Source organism: Scaptodrosophila lebanonensis, unplaced genomic scaffold (genome assembly GCF_003285725.1).
Source record: "Scaptodrosophila lebanonensis strain 11010-0011.00,11010-0021.00 unplaced genomic scaffold, SlebRS2 tig00000085-arrow-pilon, whole genome shotgun sequence".
Taxonomy (NCBI): domain Eukaryota; kingdom Metazoa; phylum Arthropoda; class Insecta; order Diptera; family Drosophilidae; genus Scaptodrosophila; species Scaptodrosophila lebanonensis.
In genome coordinates this window covers 286826-306327 of record NW_022060564.1, presented here as the reverse complement: position 1 = coordinate 306327, position 19502 = coordinate 286826, and the positions used below count along the sequence as shown (strand labels likewise).

The 19502-nt window shown below is 42.8% G+C and overlaps 2 protein-coding genes across 2 annotated transcripts; both read right to left on the bottom strand.

Annotated features, from left to right (window-relative positions):
* On the bottom strand, positions 1–7526 carry LOC115626606 (general transcription factor 3C polypeptide 1). The gene is made up of 6 exons (XM_030521999.1): positions 7238–7526; positions 6639–7185; positions 5851–6580; positions 3500–5530; positions 1104–2551; positions 1–1016 (listed from the first exon to the last, which is right to left on the bottom strand). The coding sequence occupies exons 1-6, from the start codon at positions 7323–7325 to the stop codon at positions 41–43; spliced, it is 5820 nt and encodes a 1939-aa protein (XP_030377859.1). The 5' UTR covers positions 7326–7526; the 3' UTR covers positions 1–40.
* Positions 7527–8695: 1169 nt separating this feature from the next.
* LOC115626454 lies at positions 8696–12432 on the bottom strand. Its single transcript, XM_030521833.1, has 3 exons — positions 12175–12432; positions 10432–10749; positions 8696–10238 (listed from the first exon to the last, which is right to left on the bottom strand). Exons 1-3 carry the CDS (start codon positions 12221–12223, stop codon positions 9046–9048), a joined length of 1560 nt encoding a protein of 519 aa, XP_030377693.1. The 5' UTR covers positions 12224–12432; the 3' UTR covers positions 8696–9045.
* Between the last annotated feature and the right edge of the window lie 7070 nt (positions 12433–19502).

Here is a 19502-nt window from a genome sequence, read left to right as displayed (position 1 = left end):
TGTGTTTGAAAAAAGGTTATTTTTATTTGTTACTCGGAAGCTATATGAATTCGATGTTGTATTTCTTAACACCAATGAAATTGGACAATCGTCCAACTGCATCGCTGTGCGTTACAATATACGTCATGGCTGGCTCGTAGAGCTCTGTGACTTCCTCCTCTCGGCACTCCTCATATTCGCTCTCCACTTGCACCGACTGCTGCTGAATCTCCATCAGATGTATGCACTTCAGGATGCGCAGCAGCTCCAACAGTAGCATTATGTCAACAGGCGCCAGATTGGGATAACGCTGGAAAATGCTGTGCACGGTGCAGCCATTGCGAGAGATGCATTCACTGACAAGCGTGCTCAGCCAGCGATCGAGGACTCTTCGATTTATGGTTGCATTCAAACGAATCCAGGGCTGTGGACGCATCACAATGCATTCGCGGGACATCTCCGCAACAGTAGCGGCTAGAAAGTCTGCCTCGGCCATCGCAGCGCCACTGGCTTGGCGGTTACGCCGTGGCCGTTCGTCATCGATTGTGTCAACGCTGCTTGCACTAGATGTCTGCTCCACATCTGCTAGTTTAGCCTTTTTGCTGGTGCTAGGCTGCTCATCTGCCTCAGCCGTTTCCACTAGCTTCCTTTTCCGTTTAGCCTCATTAACAACAGCGAGCGGCAATGACGGCGTATTGGCCACTTCAGCTGGCACCACACGTTCCCTATTCAGGCGTTTCATGTGGAAGGTGTGGACGACCCAGTTCCGTATGTGCAGCTTATGCACATATACGAAATTTGCAACGCCTACACGCTTGATGAGATGGTGATTGGCTAGCAAATTTAGGGCCTCAAGTAAAAATTTTCCCAGCGGGAAAACGCACCTCAATTCAGTGCCCATAATCCCCAAAGGATGTTGCTCAATCTTCTTCAGAATGTCCTCAATGTGTAGTATAGCCTGATGGTCATATTTTTGCTGGACCAATAGCGGGCGCAACGTCTCAAAAGTATTGGAGGTGTAGTTCCAGTAGGTTTCCCTGGAAGAAGTGAGGAATACAAGTAGTACAGCCGATTTAAAATTATTGCCGTGTCTGACTGTGGCATTGAAAAGTATTGACACTTACTTGGCCACCTTATCCAGTACAGCTTTGTTTAGGCTTTCCATTTCCTGCTCCATGATCTTTGATAGTTCCACGTCCATCTCATGCTTTGCACTGAGCTGAAGCTTAATTTTGGGCAAATGGACTACAAACACATCCTGAGCTCGAGCGCGTTCCTCTTTGTTAATGGCCGGTTCGGATTCTTTGGCACGATCCGCATCCCACATTTGCGGATCGTAGTCGAGCAGTGCCAGACAAATTGCTCGCAAGTCGGTTAACCTGTGAAGTGTACGTTCTGCCATGGTCTTGCCCAGATCCTTGATCTCATATGGTTGCTCCTGTTCACGCCAATACATTTCGAGTTGTCGCACCAAAGATATCAGAGTGCCGGACTCTATGAAAATGGTATTGGTGCCGCTGTTCAACAAATGGATGGAAGTTTGTGGCAAAGTGTCCGCCACAAGTTGCCGCAAAATTTCCCGCTGCTCGTGCACAATACGCTCCACGGCATTTAAATAGTTTCCCGCACGCATGATGCATGAAAAGGGGCACTCGGGTATGTCGACGAAGCCACCATCCACATGATCCCGACGCATTAGCTTTGCAAAGTTCAGCTGCAGAGGCTGGCCAATATTGTTGAGCGCACAAAAGAAATGCATCACGCGTTGCGGTAACTTAGAGATCAGATCATAGGGACTGCATTGCCACTTATAGTTTAGATTGCCCGGATGGAAGCGTACCCGAGACGACTGTTTGCCACTGCCTTCGCTTTCCATGCGCTTGGAATATTCCGTCTGCGGCGCATTATCAAAAATGCTACTGTAATGATCCAAAATGCGGTCCGATCCAGAGACACTGTCCCGAGCCATGCTCTTTGTATCAACTGTGAGTATATTGGCTGGCAATTGCAAAGATACACGCAAAAGGTCCTTTGACAGGCCTTCACCTATGAAGAAGAGCTGTGCGAAATTTGGCGATCGTAGCTCCACACATTTTAACGTATTTGGCTCCAATTGCGTCTCTTTCAGCTTCTTCAGTGCGTTCTTAGCAAAACTAAAGTATGCTTCGAAGACCACATAATTGACCTTTACATAGATTAACTTATTTTTGTACTTGGAGGAGAGCAAATATGTGGGACCGGACAGATTTCGACTGATCATGTGAATGTTGCGACGTTTCAGAGCCACGACAAGACCATCGGTTCGGGCCTTCAGAAATGCAGCATTGAGAACACTCTCCGAGAAATTCTTATATATCTCGAAAGCCTGCAAATTGTAGAGTGTCTTATCCTTTGCTGAGCAGAGTTGACTATGCAGGACACATTGCACCATAGTCGACTGCAGCTCCTCGTCTGTGGTCGGATCACTGTGGTGCAGCTGTTGATCACCACTCAATGGCGAGCACTCACGCAGCTGATTCTGATAGTCCTCCAAGAGGTCGGGAATTAAAAACTTTGGTGCAGCAGAACGACTCTAAAAAATAGGGTTTCACACAAAAGCCATAGAAAATTGGTTGGAAAAGTCGGACAACAGTAGTCAACTAAATTATGCTATGGTCCAACATATTCATGTATAATTTCCATACAAATTGTTCCAGGTTTTAAAGTAGGCTAGGGAAATCAGTTTTCAAACAGGCTAAACGCAAGAGCAAAGAGAGGCAGCCCGTGAAACGCCTTGATTCGAAAGGAGAAATCGTAGAGCTAATTGCACAGATCAACAAGGAGATAGATTTCGAATAGTTGATTTCGTTTCTATACAATCACACAATTGACTACAGCACGCATCCATTCGTTTGCATTTGTCTAATGGGCGTTGTTTGCGAGTTTTGTGCGGCATTGAGGTTTGGTTTTGAAACGCGTCTTCTAGAGAACACTCAAAAAAAAATGTTTTCAAATGACTTCATCCGAAGCGGAAATTCCAGAAGAACACGGACTTAATCCAACATTCAAGGTAATTTATTATGAAGATTAATATCACTTTAATATCAAGATTATTAATCCATTAAATGGATTAATGGGTGTATGTTTGGCCACATATAACGAAATGTGAACTCAAAACCGGGCCACTAGTTAAAATTATAAGTAAATACCAAATTTGTTTATGATATTGTAATAAAATAATTGTGGTACTAATTTTGATTTAAAAGCGATCGTTATATGTCAGCTATATAAAATAATGAGGCAAAATATGATTTGTAATAAACTCGACCTGCGCATTAATAGGACAAGCCTACATTTAATTTTGATGTTGTCATCTGTAATGGTTAATAGAAATTGATGTTCATACAGAAGGACAGGGACTAATTGATGTTATATCATTTCTATGTAACATAAGATCATCTTGGCTATATAGTTTGGATATTTTAAGTTTCTGTCCACCTGAAACTCACGATCAGTAATGACATATATCTTTAAAACTCACCTTCACTTTGACCAATCGATTCAGTTTGATCATCGCCAGCACGATATGCACCAACAGGGCCTCATTATATTCCGTACGCATGGGATATTCTCGTGCGAGCTCGTCCAGAAAATTTACATTGTTAATAACATTGAATTCCGGTTCGGTCTGTATGGTGTATACCCAGTTCGTAACATCAGGCACATCCCTTTTCTTCTTCATTAGAAACTGCAAACGACGGACACAAGCCTGAATTGTTTTGTTGCGTATTCCGAGGTATTCGCGTATCACATCCCGACAAATAGTGCCCAAATTGAAGAGACCAAATGTAGCCACCGGGGCATCGATGACTAAAGAGATGGCGCGTGCCAGCTTCAGCACACGATCCTCATCGGCTGCCCAGGAGACGCGCAGAGTGCGCATGTTCTTCAGGGCATCGCGATCGACATCATCCCGTGGGCCTTTACTTTTGCTTTTACCGGCAGTCCCATCCTTGGTTCCTTTGATTATTCTACCCGTCTTACCGCGAGCCTTCTGTAACGTCCTCCGCATAGTCAGCTTCACCGTCTTGGGTAGTTTCTGACGCACCACCAGCGACGATGCTCCTTTATTCTGCACCATCGACCAGTGATGGAAATGATGGGCATACAGCACGGAGCTGAGGCCAGCAGCACCCAAATGATCGCCTGGCAAATGTCCTGTATCATCAATGGGTGCCTTTTCAAAGTCCTCCACGTATTTAAGAAATACCAGGGGCTTGATCCGTTCACAACGCTTATGGCCAGCTGGATCGCATTTACTACGAAATCCTAGCTTAGTATACATGCAAATCTGTTGAAGTCGCGCCCAATAATGTGCCACATCCTCACGATCGGCGAACTGAAAGGGTATATCCTCGTATTTCAAATTGGGATTGATCATTTTAAAGTTGCAGTCGCTGCTCGTGGTGTCCAGCAGAGTGGTAAGGCGATTCACGTACACCCAACAGTAAAGAGGGTTGCGTCCCAACTTACGATCCGTAACCTGCACCAATCCCATGTTGTTCAGCAGGCGCAGCGCGTTCATATAGAGATTTTGCTGATGCAAGCGGGGCAATACCCCCTGCAGTTCCATTGGTAGCTGCCGCATTAGATAATGCTGCTTCACTGGATGCTTTACATACGCACCCAGTCGGTCCGTATCAATATTTTCGAGCCGGAAGATGCGCTGGAACAAAGAGAGAGGCATGCGATCGACGGCATCCATGAAATAAATCCAACCCGATGGTTTCTCATCGTAACATTGCACGGGTGTTATGAAAGTCCGCCAACTAATTTCGTTCGAAAAGGCCTGTATTGGTTGGTTCTGCGACTGCCACTCCTCCAGGAATTCCTTGGGCATCAAGGTCGGTTCGCTGCGCTGCCAATGTTGCAGCAACTCTATACTGATGGGCATGGGTTTCTTATCCGTCGGGAGCTCCCGGGTCAGGTAGAAGAGGAACTCATGCATCGCACGTGCCACTATAAATTTCGGGAGCTTATAGCGAACGTTTTGTCCCAAGCGCTCCACTCGCAACTTCCGCTGCACGTTCTCTACACGCGGCCTCATCTGCTTGGCTACAGCATTCTTTGGCTGCTTGCGATCCTCAATATTCAGGAGGAAGTTATTCTTTAGCCGCAGGACTGCTCGCTGCATCTGCATATGGTCCACCACAATTTTGGGATGTGTTACCAAGCGATGTACCCGCACCTGGTTTTTATGCTGCAGCGTTACTTGATATACGTTAAGGACTTTCGCCTCTCGCAGTGTGTAGAGCAGACGCAGCAGAGATTTGTGGCATATCGAATCGTGATAGCCCATTTGTTTTTCAGCTTCCTGAATCCTGTGACGGAGATCGGCGACCGGCAGCAAACAACACTCGTCAATTTGCTGCACAATTAAGGACTTGCGCTGCACCTGTCGCTGTGTGTTCGTATCCAGAAAGTTGCTCTTGAAATGCAATACCAGCGGCAACACATTCGCGACAATTTCTGGTACATCGAAGAGCACAACGTCCGCATTATCGGTCACGCACTAAACGAAGAATATACAAGTGGTATCATAGTATCATAGTTAAAAAAAAAAAATAAAAAAATAACTATTTCTATATGAGATAAATAAACAGGTCTAAAGATGCAAAATATATCGGCGTTAAGAGGAATTAAAGGGTATATTTTAACTTTTCTTATAAGATTTCTGATTTAGATTTATTGAGAGGAGTATTGGTTAGATTTGAGTGGTTTCTTCGAACTGATTTAATGGCTTTAATTCTGTTGTTTTTCTTCTTATTTGAAACAATGCCTTAATACCAACAATATTATTGTCCTGAGATGTTGTAGGATTTGTAGACTTACCGGTTCCTCTTTGCACTGCAGTTTTTGTAGCGTTTTCTTCAGCTGATCCTTTTTCTCATCCACCTGCGCAGCTTGCTTGACCGATACATAGCGCATGATTCGCTGCTTTCCCACGTGTTCCTGATAGTCCTTTATCTGTTTCTCTCGCAGCAAAAAGCGTATAATACCCCGTACAGTAAGGGTATTAAGCCCTACGAAATTCGACAATTCATGCATACCAACCCCACGTGTGCCAAAGCGTTCGATTGCACGAAGACACTCATCCTCGGCGGGCATGTCTATGTAGGAATGGCGTACGCTCAGATACTCATGACCCTTCTCTTCCTTTACTTCGGGTTCCCCCTGATAGAGTTGGTCGAAGGTCATATTGGGATTCCGCAGCTGTAGAACTGACACCTTTCGCTCTGTGGGCTTGCCCGACTTGCGAATCGAGGATTCCAGGACAATGTGGTTCTCAAATACTTTGCGAAACGCATGCGTTGTCATTAGGCGTTTCACACTTTTATGCTTGTTAACACTGGGACTCCACATTTGCAGTTCTGTGACAGGTATTTGGCCCGTTGGCCTGCTCTTGAGCTCCAAGAACAGTTTTTCAATTACCATTTGCATGTGGGCTTTGTAGATGCGAAAGAAACGCGGCAGCATAAGCAATCTGGCGTAAGCTAGGCGCTCGAAACGCATCTCCGTGTACGGCTGATCCGTAATAAGTTGCAGTTGCAGCAGCTTGTTCCTTAAATTGCAAAACGAATGTGTTAATATTGAGCTTACCAAAAATTTGAGAATCTTACTTTATGTAGAACATGAGATTGGCGTCTTTGACGAAATTTAAAAGCGACCATTGACCCACCGTCGTTTCGCCATTGTAGCGCGAGCGTCCCACGGCCTCCCACACCACATATTGTTGCGGCGTCAGATCGATCGGCTGCTGCACATTGTGAGGTGTCAGCGCTATATAGCGCTCTTCTTGCGAGGCCACCACAACCAGCCTTTGGCCCCATTTTTCTGTGGCCTGTGCTGCAGTCAGTCCGCTTAGTTCGCTTATAATGAGCAACTTGCGCGTCATATAATCGATACAATTGCCCATATTCGATCCATCATGCACAGGAGCATAGGGATAGCGCTGGAAAGGACATTTCTCCGCCTGCACTGGAACCCCAAGTTCTTCATCGTGATCATTGAGGCGGTTGTAAATCGGCACAAATTCACGCGGAACAGGTAGTTCGAAGAACTGAACTTTTTTATCCGAGCGCAGCAGCAATGTCCAGATCTGTTGCTGCAAGATTTCGGGCAAGGGCGTGCCAATCTGTAGACGCTCGGATAGCAGGATCCACAAGGCTGTAAAAATTTAGTATTACTATGGCAATCAATTTTCATAATTTCTACTTACACGGTAAGGTAACGCCCTCTAGGCCTTCAAGCGCTACTTCATCAAATACAGCACTGATCCATGAGCCACTTGACATGGCACTCATCATTAATTCCACAAAATTATATTTGAATTAGCAATAAAATAGTTTGCTTTGCGAAACTTCCTGAACGTTGTTACCCGCTACGGCTGTTAATTTTTATCGATATATATATATATCGATATTTTTTTGCAAGCAGCTGTGTTTCATGAGCAGCAGCTGTTGCATGTACGCATAACTGTTTTTCCCCTATGGGCAGCACTGGCCAGCTCATCGCCATGGTTACTTGCATGCATATTCTCCTTAAGTCCCATCACTAACAAGGCCAAAACAACAATACAAACCGGAAATGTAAACAAACAAAGAAATCTGCAGCAATGGAACGTTCTTCCGTTCCAACAATTAAAAATTTAAAAAAAAAACACGTTCTCTCCGAGTGGACCTTCTTTCAGTGAAAATGGAAATGCGTTTACTACTTAATGTGTTTGGAAAAGTCACCAGTAGGCCATCAAATAAGAATGAAAAACAACATGGAGTAACTACACAATATGCCATTTCTAGCCGTAATAATATTTTCGCCCTGTGTTTAGAATTATTTGGCAATCCACTCACTTGCCTATGAAAGTTTACAATTGCTTCTAGTTTTTAGTCGCAATTAGAAGTAATTAAAAATTGGTTAGAAGAGCCATTATTTTCAACTTAAGTTTTAACGAATCTAATTAGAATATTTAATTAATTTTAAAAATTGTTGTTACTTCATTCACTTATTAATTACCTGAAAGCGAAACAAAATACATAAATTGATTAATTTATCTTTTATTTGAAGTCATTTCCTGCGAATAGAAGCTTCAACAGGTGTTATGTTCAAATTTTAACCGTCAATAGAATGCTACAGTCCTCAAGCAAAATAAGAATAAAGAATGTTAAAAAGTGGATTCTTCTTGAGCTGGTGGTAAAACTTGATCGAATTTATTCAATAAGGTTTTATGGGCTTACCATAAGTTGACAGTCCGCTATAAATTCGGGATTGAAAAGGCTGATTTTTTTTCAATAGGAAATATTGTTCATAAAGAATATAACATCATTTGTGTATACATATGTATGTGTTCCTTTGACCGATCTCCCAAAAATATGGTGAAATATGTCCTTTATACTCGTAAGATTACCACCTTAAAAACTCCAAAAAGAGTATGATTTCTGTTTTATTTTTTAAGTAGTTACAATTTTATTTCAGTATTTAATACATTAAAAATTTTTTGGGGCAATACTAGACATAAATTATACAGTTTTCTTTAGAGTTTGTTTTGCTGTTGTTTTTCTTTTTCTTTTTACACATACATTTATCGAAATAGCTATTTTGTTAGAGTCTCTTTGGCATTGGCACATATGGAAAATGCAAATAAAATATAAAAAAAAAAATATACGCATTAAATTATTTTTAAGAAGTACATAAAATAATTCAGAGTTTAAGACATCTTAAACGTAAAGAAAAACTGAAACCGAACCTCTTGTAAGGAATGTAATTCCTCTTTTAAAAACGACTATGGCTGATACTATATCTTTTAAAAATGCAACAAAGTTCGCCTTAACCGGCTTATGTACTTTCTAAATGGTGGAATTATTGGTTGTGCTCTTCAGTAGCTATTGAAGCCTGCGAGGACCAAAAAAAATCACAAATCAAGAACTCCAATGTCATAACAAAGCAACAAACTCACGCAGTCTACATACTTGGTACATAAAAGCTATCAAATGCCTATACAAGATTGCGGCAACAATTAGTATGTGCCGCCTACCAGGGCCGCCACATGCTCTCGTCCTGGCAAGCCTGACCCGCCGCCGCTACAGCCGCTGCCTGTGCCAGATACTCTTCCTCCTGGCGAAGGCGTAACGCCTGACGCGCCGCACTGCTCGTCTGGGGACTGGCGTCCAACGCTTCGCTGGAGCCAATGCCGCTCTCAGAGCGCGGCGAAGATTGCTGCGTTGCTGGCACGGATTTTAGTTCCGACACGCCCGAACTGACCGAAGCCGATGCCACCGTCGAGGCAACAGAGGCGGGTCTTTCGGTGTGTGCACTCACCGCCGCTACTGTCGAAGTGGTGGCTGCCGCTGCCATCGAATTGGCGTAAGCTGCTGCCGCAGCAGCAGCCACATGTGCCGCATCCAAGCCACCGGCAGTATAGGGACTCAGTTTGCCTTGCGCGGCCGTCAACTGGGCCGCTAAATGTGGTTGCATGCGCTGCAGTTCGATGAGACGCTCGAAGTCCGTGCGCGTGGCAATTGGATCAACGGATTGGGCACTCAGTCCCAGAGCCGCCGCCAACTGCACATAATGTGGGGGCAGGACAAGTACACCAGTGGCTGCTACGCCCTCCACTTGGGTCTGAGCCTTCAGCTGTTGCTTATATTGCTCCAAAACATTCACACACAGCTTGCTGCGCTCATCCTCGTAGGCCATCATGCCGTTCATATCGCTCACGGGCACGCTCTCTAGTGGTGTGGGTGGTGCAGGCGGTGGCTGCTGCTGTGGCTGCTGTTGTTGCTGCTGTTGCTGGGGCTGTTGCTGTCCACGATTATTGTTCTCATCCTGTGGCGCTGGTGTGGTTTGAAGCACTCGCTGCTCGCAACCAATCAAAGCACCCCCGCCGACCTTGAGGCCCTTGCTATAGTCCAGCGGATTCGAATCCTGACTGCTGTAGTCCAGTGAATGTTCATCGCCCTGCGATTTCTTAGCCAACGCTGTGCTATTGATGTCGTAACAGCTACTGCTTGGACTGTCCGCAAAGTTGGATGTGCTGTGCGGGCATATCTCAACATCGATTTCAGCTATGCACTGATCCAAGTGCCGCAAAAGCCGTGCTTTGGAGCCTGGCTCGGCCAGCGAGGGCATACTGCCACCCATGGGTGCTGGCGGCTCGGGAGTGGCCAAATAGCGGGCCACCTCGCGAGCGCAGTCCGTATAGCCAGCACGGTATTTATTGACAGCTGTGGAAATCAGAAGCTACTATATAACTAAAGTTCCGGGAGAATGGTATTATAGCGCAGGAAATCGAACAAACAATCGAAAATGAAACATTTTGTTATACTATTTTTCATTTAATAAAGGTATTAAAGGGTTGGAGATGCGAATTGTTTTGATTTGTTTTAGTTGGATTTCCTTTGGCTGCTTTTTACGTACATGGATCATCTAGATTGCGATGTCTTTGAAAATGCCGAACAGTCAACTCCAAAATGTCTGCCTTCTCGAGCTTTGTGTGCTTTGTAGCCTGTCCATCACCATTTTTGGCATTCTGATGCTTCGTCGACTCCAAAATAAGAGCCTTGAGTATGGCAAGGCTTTGATTGATGCGAGCACGTCTTCGTTTCTCCATTAGTGGTTTGTTCGTACGTTTGCTGATATCCTGCGACGACGATGTTACATTTTGAGTGGAGCTCACCAGTGCAATGGATTTTACGCCGTTGCCATTGGTCGAGCTAGAAGCGTTGAATCCGAGGCCTGTGCACGAGATAAAAATAAACTGTATAGCTTCGATGGCGACTAATATAAATGACTTCTAAAGAATAATTTCTTCAGTATGTTTTTTTTTTAAATATATACAAACGTTCCTTGCGAAATATGCAATTTTATCAGTCACCAATATTAGAAGGAAGGGTATGAAGAACTCAAATTAAAATGCACTAGTAAAATTAAGCAGGCCTGGAATAAGTTGTAAAGCTCCACGAGCAGATGAGAAGAAACTCTTTTGGTTTCTTGATGAAAAGGTTGTAAAGTGCACCGGGCTAGATCTTTTCCAGATACTGGCTGGAAATTAACTGGTTAATATTTTCATGTCCAATAAAAACAATTCCACTGGTCCAGATCCTTGTGTAGTTATCGGGTTTATTTGATTAATTTTCTTATTTTGTTCTCCTATTGGTGCATTTAAATATACACATAATTCTGTTATTACACGGTGTTGAATTAACACGGTTATGGTTAAACGACTTTATTACATTTAGCACAATTCAAAATAACACAAAATAAGTAAATAAATTAAGAACCCACTGTATAACTTTTCAACTTGAAATGCACTGCCTTTACATCCAGGATATAGTAAGATGCTTCGACGCAGCTTAATGATTTGATCCAATAAATGTATGTAGACATATGTCTTTACAAAAACTATGGCTTAGAAATTAAAAAATTAATTAAATGAGAAACTAACTATCCAAACTAATACATAGTAATAGTAATAATTTTTAAATAAAAAGGGACTTCAATGATTAGGTGAAAAGTTATTGTCTAGCCTAATCAATCGGAAATTTTAAATAATTCAAGTAATTTTAAAGGTTGTTAACACTCTTTTATGTCCTATAAATTAATTACATCAGTTATGAATTCCCACTCTACACGAAATACCAGTTTATTAAAGCCGCTCACGTTATACAACTATATGTACGAGTATACACACACATATATTTGTTTTAATATTTAAAGAGATTTCAAATTGAGTATCACGCTTCTATGTCCTTTATTGTCGATGATTTGTAAAAACAACTACAATTTTGCACTCAATACGAAACGCCTTTTCAAAGGTGTCATTTCTATTAATTCAAATTTAAATGATTCAATATATGTATATATATTTTTTGACAATAATTGAAGAAAATCAATGTCTTTTGTGCAAATAATTCTATTGCTATTAGGTTTTGCACTCGAAACGAAATGCCTGTTCTACAGAACCGTTAAAGTTCATTAAAGATTAACACTATCGAATATATCTATTTGTTTTTCAAAACTTGAAGAAATTGATTATCACGGCTCTATGTCCTTTTTCTTGTGGTACATTATTTATAACAACTATGATTTTGCACTCATCGAGCCGTTAAAGGTCATTAAATATTAAAACTATTAAATATTTGTTTTTGGAATGAGCTTTACCCGCTGTTGCTTTATTTTTGGTATAATCCTTATCACGTTTTGCTGTCATTTTGTCATTTTTACGGATTTCAAATGAATCCGTCGCACACGCGTCACTAATTAATGTTTATCCTGTGGCTCTAGTGCTTAACACCTGTGCACAAAACTCGAGCGTTTTTGAATTTAATACAATGCGCCAAACAGTTTCCGATTTACGTCGTTTTCCTTTCCATATACAAAGCGTTGTTAAAGTGCCGTCGCCCGTGATGAAAGAGACGTCCGCACTGCCCGAGAGCGCAAAGCGTACTGTTTGTGAACTAACGGTAACCGAAGGCGTTACGTTACGCGCTTGACAATGACGTCGCTTTTGGCTTGTCCTTTGTAAAAAGCAGACGCGTGCGTGTTGCTCGTCCAAAATTCCCCGACAGACTGTGGCTTGGCTCGTTTGGATGACTGGCTGGCTGGCTGGCAGACTTGCCTGCTGCTGCTGCTGTTGCTGCCACTGGCACGAGCCAAAGTCGAGTCGTCGTGTGGCGCAGCAACCAAAGCAGATTGGAGTCAACCAACAATAAAAACAGCAACAGCAACAACAACAGCAACAGCACAGTGGCAACGGCAGCAACGCCTGGCTGACTGCCTGGCACGTTAATGGTGGTTGTGGTAATGGTTGGCCCACACACACACACATACATGCACACAGGCGCGTACACACGCTTTAACAGCGGCGGCATGTTTCCAGTGGGTGGCAAGTTGGTTGCGGCAAATGTCAGCCAGCGAGCCTGCCCGAGCGACGGGCTGACGAGCTGACTAGCTGGCGGTTTGTCACCGTCGTCGGCTGTCGCATGGACGATGGGACGGCGTTGCCATGTCTGGCTTTGGCGCGCACACAAAGTTCGCACGTACGCGCGCGCCTCACTCCATTCTGGCAACGACTGGCAAACCCACACACATACACACACACTCACTGGCGCATACAAATCAATTCGTTTAGGCACAAATAGAATAGCCCAGCAAACATTTTTAGACTTTCATTGAATCGTTAGGCATTTGCATACATTTTTATTTTTTATTTCTATCATATTTTCAAGAAAGCTTAAGGTGGTTCTTTAATTTGAAAAAAACTAAGACAATGGTCGGTCAGATAGCCAAATAATTGCAAAATTCAGTCGAAATTCACAAGTAAGCCATACATTTAATGTTAATTCAATCAAAACTAATCCAAATTCTATACAAAAAGATAGTTTTCTGCTACAAGAAACTACTTTGATATGTTAAGATCTTCTTTTGCCTTATTCCCAAACCAAAATTACATTTATTTCATTCTGTTATCTTAACTCCTTCTAAGCTTTGTGCACTACAAATTAACAAATTTTCTTTGCCAATTGGAAAGCGGACATCTATAAATATGGGGTTGAATTTTCGTTTAATCCAAAGCCATATTTAAATGCAATCATAGTACGATTTGAACAATTGTCAGGATTTATTGAAACTTAAACATAGAAAAACATTGGTTATATTATTTAATGATAAGTATGTAATGTATGATATACATAAATATCCTTTCATACATTACCACACCACCATAGAAAAAGAAAGCCACAAAAAATAAGGTAAATTTAAATCGTTTTTAAGTCACTTTGTAAATATGTATATTTTCCCGGAATACTACATATTGTATTCGCCACTCTCGACTTTTAAGCAAACCTCTGTAAATTTGTGTATTGGGTTATCAATGCCGTCCGCTGCTTGCCCGCAGCAAGTTAGCCATGGTTGCGGCTTGCGGGTGTGGGTGCGGATGCGGAAACGGGGGATGGCGCCGGGCTCGTCGATGCCGCTTGGCTACCCGCATCGAAATCATAACACCAACGAGGCGAAACTTTAGCGCCGCAACAGTCGTGGCAAATAATAAGCCAGGCGACAGAAGTGGCAGGAGAGCCAGACGAGGACGACAACTGTGACTGCGGCAGGGAACATTTCAGTAAATACAGCGTAGGTGGGGGGAAAAGGTGGGGGTCATCAAGACGACAGCAGCATGTTGACACAGACAGACGAAAAGACCAAAAGCAGCGCCTGCCAGATATGCAACATAAAAAAGGCCAACAAAATTACTCATTCACGGGTAACTTTAAGTATCGACAGCAATAGATATTCGATGATCGTGCCAACTTGGCACTCAGTTTCGATAAAATTGGAAGCGATCATATCGATATGTAGCAGCCTCAAAAAGCACGCTACGAAATACTGCATTGCAGACGCCCACAATAGAGGTGTTTACTGAAATGAAAAAAGAGAACAGCTGATGGTCAGCACAAATAGCGGCAACAAAAAATGCTGCCAATTGCTTATCGCAAGTGTTTGTGTGTGTGCGTGTATGTGTAAGTGTTTGCCAGTCTATTCGTTTGATGAGCTACGTTTGTTTGGCGGCCATTCGCCCAAATTCCACACCCCTTGCTTCCATGCAATCAGCGAGGGGAAGGAAAGGAAAGACAGTCAGTCGTTGACTGTTCGTGCGCGCCCCTGCTAAGCATCAGCTGAAGTGTTGCGGCGCGTTCAAACGCACACACTCACAAAAACACACTCACACACCTTGCCACGTCGTGTGCGCTTGTTACAAATTCAGACACACATCAAGGCGGCAACAACGATAACGTTGTCGTCTGGGCTCAACGCTGACGATGACATTGTCAGGCTGGTTTTGTTGGCGGCCCGATGGGTGGTGGGCCAGGCGCGTGTGTTAACTGACAATCCCGTTGCGGCGTTGGCAATGGCGACAACACTACCAACACACACTCACATAGGACGACACCAGACAACTAAAGCCATGCCCTCCCCCCCTCCACACACACACACATTGCTTTTACCAAAATCACACTGACAAACATGCACAACGATCCCAAACTCTTGACTGGGCACTATGCACACTGGTCTTGATTGAGACCAAATTCAATTATTTGGCGACTTGAATTAACCCAATTTTATTTCAATCTATAAGGACACGAACAAACTCTACTTGTATATACATACATACACATATGTACATAAGTCGCCGCTCTCGACTAAAGCTACGCTAAGGTTAAACATGATTTGATATTTTTGGGAGAGATACCAGAATTACTTCACTATCTTGATCAAATCATATCGTTTGTATGACAGCTATAAGATACTGATTTTGAAAACTTTATATGTTAAACTTACCCGATTTTCTTCTGTTTTTAAGCATCATATTTATTGTGATATTTACAATACCTTGCCGACAATTCATTCCAATAGTAGGTGGACCAGCATACTGAAAAGGTAAAAGGATTCTGTATGAAAATGATGTTTGGTTTCATTTTAAAAGAATAAGTTAACTTTTACTTTTTCTCTATTAATTAATATGAGGTGCCAACATATACAAAACAAAACTTTTAAAAATTAAGGAAACTACCATAATATCCCACATGTGATAAAAAATAATACCTGTTCAATAGAAATATTTATGACAGTTGATGACTAACGCCGATGGAGATTTGTAACTTTTCTGAAGATGCATCAACCATGTTGGCTATTCAGACTCCATGAGTGGCAACAATTTTCTGACAATAGATACAAAACCGTCAAAAGGTCCTGAAAAGCGGGTCTTTTTTCTTCGTAAAGGCATTGACTTCAAAAGGACCTCAAACGGGGTGTTCTTGTTGGATTAAAATTCTTTAAATTTCAATTAAAAACCAGAACACAATCCATAAGGGCTGCAAAATTTTTAGCTGGGGACGTGAATTAATGGACACAAAGTTAGGCAGCCGCAAAGTTATTGATATACGATAACAATAATTAGCTGCAATTTCATGAGGCCGGTCACAGTTTAGGCCACACGCAGACCCACAGTGCAACCAATGCCAGCCGTTGTCGTTTTTGTTGTAGTTGCCATTGCTGTTCAACGACAAAAGGACAGACAGACAGGCCGTCAAACTGTCGGTCGCAGCGTTGCGCAAGCTATTTTTTTCACTACACGGCCAGTTCCAATCAGTATCAACCCACACACCCATACACACACGCGTCAGCAACGTTGCTGTTGCCGACGACCATGACGGGGACAGCGGCATTTTCCTGTGTTTTTTTTTTGTCTTCCTTTTTTTTGCTGCTTGCGTGCGACACTGATCCCTCTTGGCCCGCCAGCCAAATTACTGAACTGAACTGAACGATGACTTGAATGCTGTCGACTGTGCATTGCTGTTGTTTTTGTTGTTGTTGCTGCTCTGGTGATTGCTGGTGTGGGGGAAGTTCGCGTGGCGTTTGGGTTGCCCAACTATGGCAACATCACACGCACACACACACATAAATCGTTTATAGCCTGCCCGACGACTCTGGGCGGCCATCGTCATCATCTGCCAGCTGCTAAGCTCCAACAACAGCAACAACAATGGTCCACCACCCACTCACCCACAGTCCTCGCAGGCGGCACTGTTGTTTCTGCTCGACTTGACTGCCTCCTGCTCGGCAAAATTGTGCCCACACACAGTCGACCAACCAATTCAGGCATGTGCTTCGCGTCGGCAGCAGGTCATATAAGCATACAATATAACCAGGGCCGTAGACAGCATCTAATGTAGTAGGGTCCAAGATTTTGTCTCAACAGTTTTATAATTTAAATGTGATACTTATTAACTGCCTTGAATGATACATAATCGATCAATTTTTAGTGACTAGAGCTCTGATTTTCCATTATTTTAAATAATGCTGTACATGGAAACAAAAGTGAACATTAAGGTTCGTACAAATTACTTAGAAAGCTCTATTAGAAAATTCTCGTTTCTTAGTATTGCCAATCTCTTATTGTAGCTATGACATATCAACACTCGATATGTATGTTGTGGAGCATTACAAGAAACGTAAGGCATTCCTTTCGTAGCTCTTCTGCAAAATTAATATACGTAGCCCATTAACATGAAATGGATCCCAAATTTACATGGCGAGAAGATAATAAATGTCTTATCATTTAAACAGATATATTATTGGGATGATATTAAATATATATATATATTTAATATTTAAGTTCAACAGCAGCGACACAAAAAAAATTATCTCAATGTTGAATTAAAGACAAGCTGTTCCTCCCTTCGCTACGCCCATGAACATATGTAGCACCAGGTTTTAATTTCAATGTGCGGCCTACACGACCTCAACAAATGCGCTGTAATGCTTATTCAATCGATGTTTGCCATTACGCAGCGATCGATACGCGACGCGCGCAAGTATCGATGACTACTTGCCCAATCGATGTGATTTTTGACTGGGAGTATTGTGGTGTCACTAGTGCCGCCATTAGAGGAAGTAGGGGAAAACAGGCACAGCATAAAAAGCAAGTTATGCGCAGTCAAGGGAGCAACAACGTCGGGCAGCTGTGAAAAATAAAACCTCGGTCACAACAGCAACAACAATGCAAAAAGGCATCGCTGGCCAAACAAAAATGAAAATCAAACAGGCAAAAATAAAACTTGGGTCCGGGTCCGTTGTCGGTTGCGAATGGAGCAAACCCCTCACAGGAAAAACGTCGGAAGTGCGCACGCTGCCGCCGCTGGCAATGGCAACAACAACAACAAAAAAACACCAACAGCACCAGTCACGGCAGTTTTTATGTTTGTCGACTAGCGACGTGCGGTCGTAGTCCCAACATGCCCTTCGCTCCGGACCCTGCTCGTTGTCAGCTAAAGAGAAAAATGACTAAATCAAAGGAAGTGCGCCACACGGTGCGGTGTAGAAGCACGTACATTACGGCTGTCTGTGTGCTCCCTTCTCCTATTTGTATTTATATTTGCATGCATGTATGTGTGCTTGTCGTGTCGTGCTGTCTGTGTGTGTGAGTCCTGGCGCGTGCTTCGCAAAACAGCAGCTTGGCAGCCTGCACACCGCACAAAAACTAAAGCATGCACACTTTTTAGTTTACTTTTCGTATTCACGCATTGCTGGAACTGCTGCCAAGTGCTTTAGATTTGATTTAGATTACTTCGAACAGCTGTCCAAAGCAGCGAAGAAAATAATAAATAAAAATAAACTCGAAGACTGATCCGGATCTGATATCATAATTAAGATAACTCTTTTGTGGATATTTTATATATGAGCTGATTTCGTCGAATTGCTGGTTAAGGCTCCGAAAATTATGGAAACACAACTAAATCAACTTAAAGACTGATCTCGATTTTATAATTTGAGTGAACCGTACAGTTGCAAACAACGAAAATACATAAAAAACAAACAAAATTCCCTTTTTAAATAAAATTAACGCCTAGAATTATCAAAATTATTTTCTACAAGAAAAAAAAACCCTGAACAACCAAATCAAATAATCCGTTTTCGCCCAAACAACGTTTTGACTGAACGGGTTTATTTTTTTATCACGCTGCAGCTTTTGTTTGGGACTGATGAGCGACGACATAAATCACATATCTTTTATTTTAAGTAATCAGTATCGATTTTGTACTCGATACTTTTGTCAGGTGACTGCTTACTGCTACTGAGTCCCTCTGCGGCAAAGGGCAACAAGCAGTGGTGTGAAAAAAATTGAAATTTGCGTGAGTGCTCCAACTGCGGTATGACTGGCTGGCTGCCTCTGCATGTTGGTGCGTGTGTGTGCATTTGACTGTATTTCTCTGTGTGAATGTGTGTGTTTCTGTGTGTGTGTGTGTATGTGTGTGCGTGAGGGCGTCGAGTCGTTTGCACACTTCAATGCTAATGTTGGCTCGGCGGCGTCTGTCGTCGACATTTTCTGTGCAATGGGCGCGTGTCGTTAGTTCGTTTTGGACTTTTAGTGGGTGGCATAGCTTGGCCTCTAGTTTGGGTATGTGTCTGTGTGCGAGTGTATGGGTGTGTGTGTGTACGTGGGTGTCAACAACGTTGGCAGCTTCTGCTGTTGCTGCTACAAAACAATGGCGACAGTTGCTGTGGACGTTGAATTGTTGGCGCAGAAAAGTAGGCAACACTTTTTGGCAAGTCTTTAAATTGTTGCCATTTAAGCTAAAATAACCATTCAAATGTGCAATTGAATTTAAAAAAGTACCACCAGCAAACATTTCTTAATTTACAACACCATCCACTCTTAAATTAAGCTCATGCGCTTCATGGCCCCCCTAAAAAGCCAAAAAAAGTTCACAAACTTAAAACACAAAAAAATGGGACAAAATAAACAAAATACGTGTCGCAAAAAAAGGTTGAAAAACAGGGCTTTTTCGCTGCTACTGCTGCTGTTGTTGTGGCGCACGCCGAAACTCCCAGAATCGTGTAAAATGCGATGACGACAAGTGGCAAAAGTTATTGCCGTCGCATTTGTTGTTGCCTTAAATTTGCGCGTCTGTGTGCATATTTGAGTGTGTGTG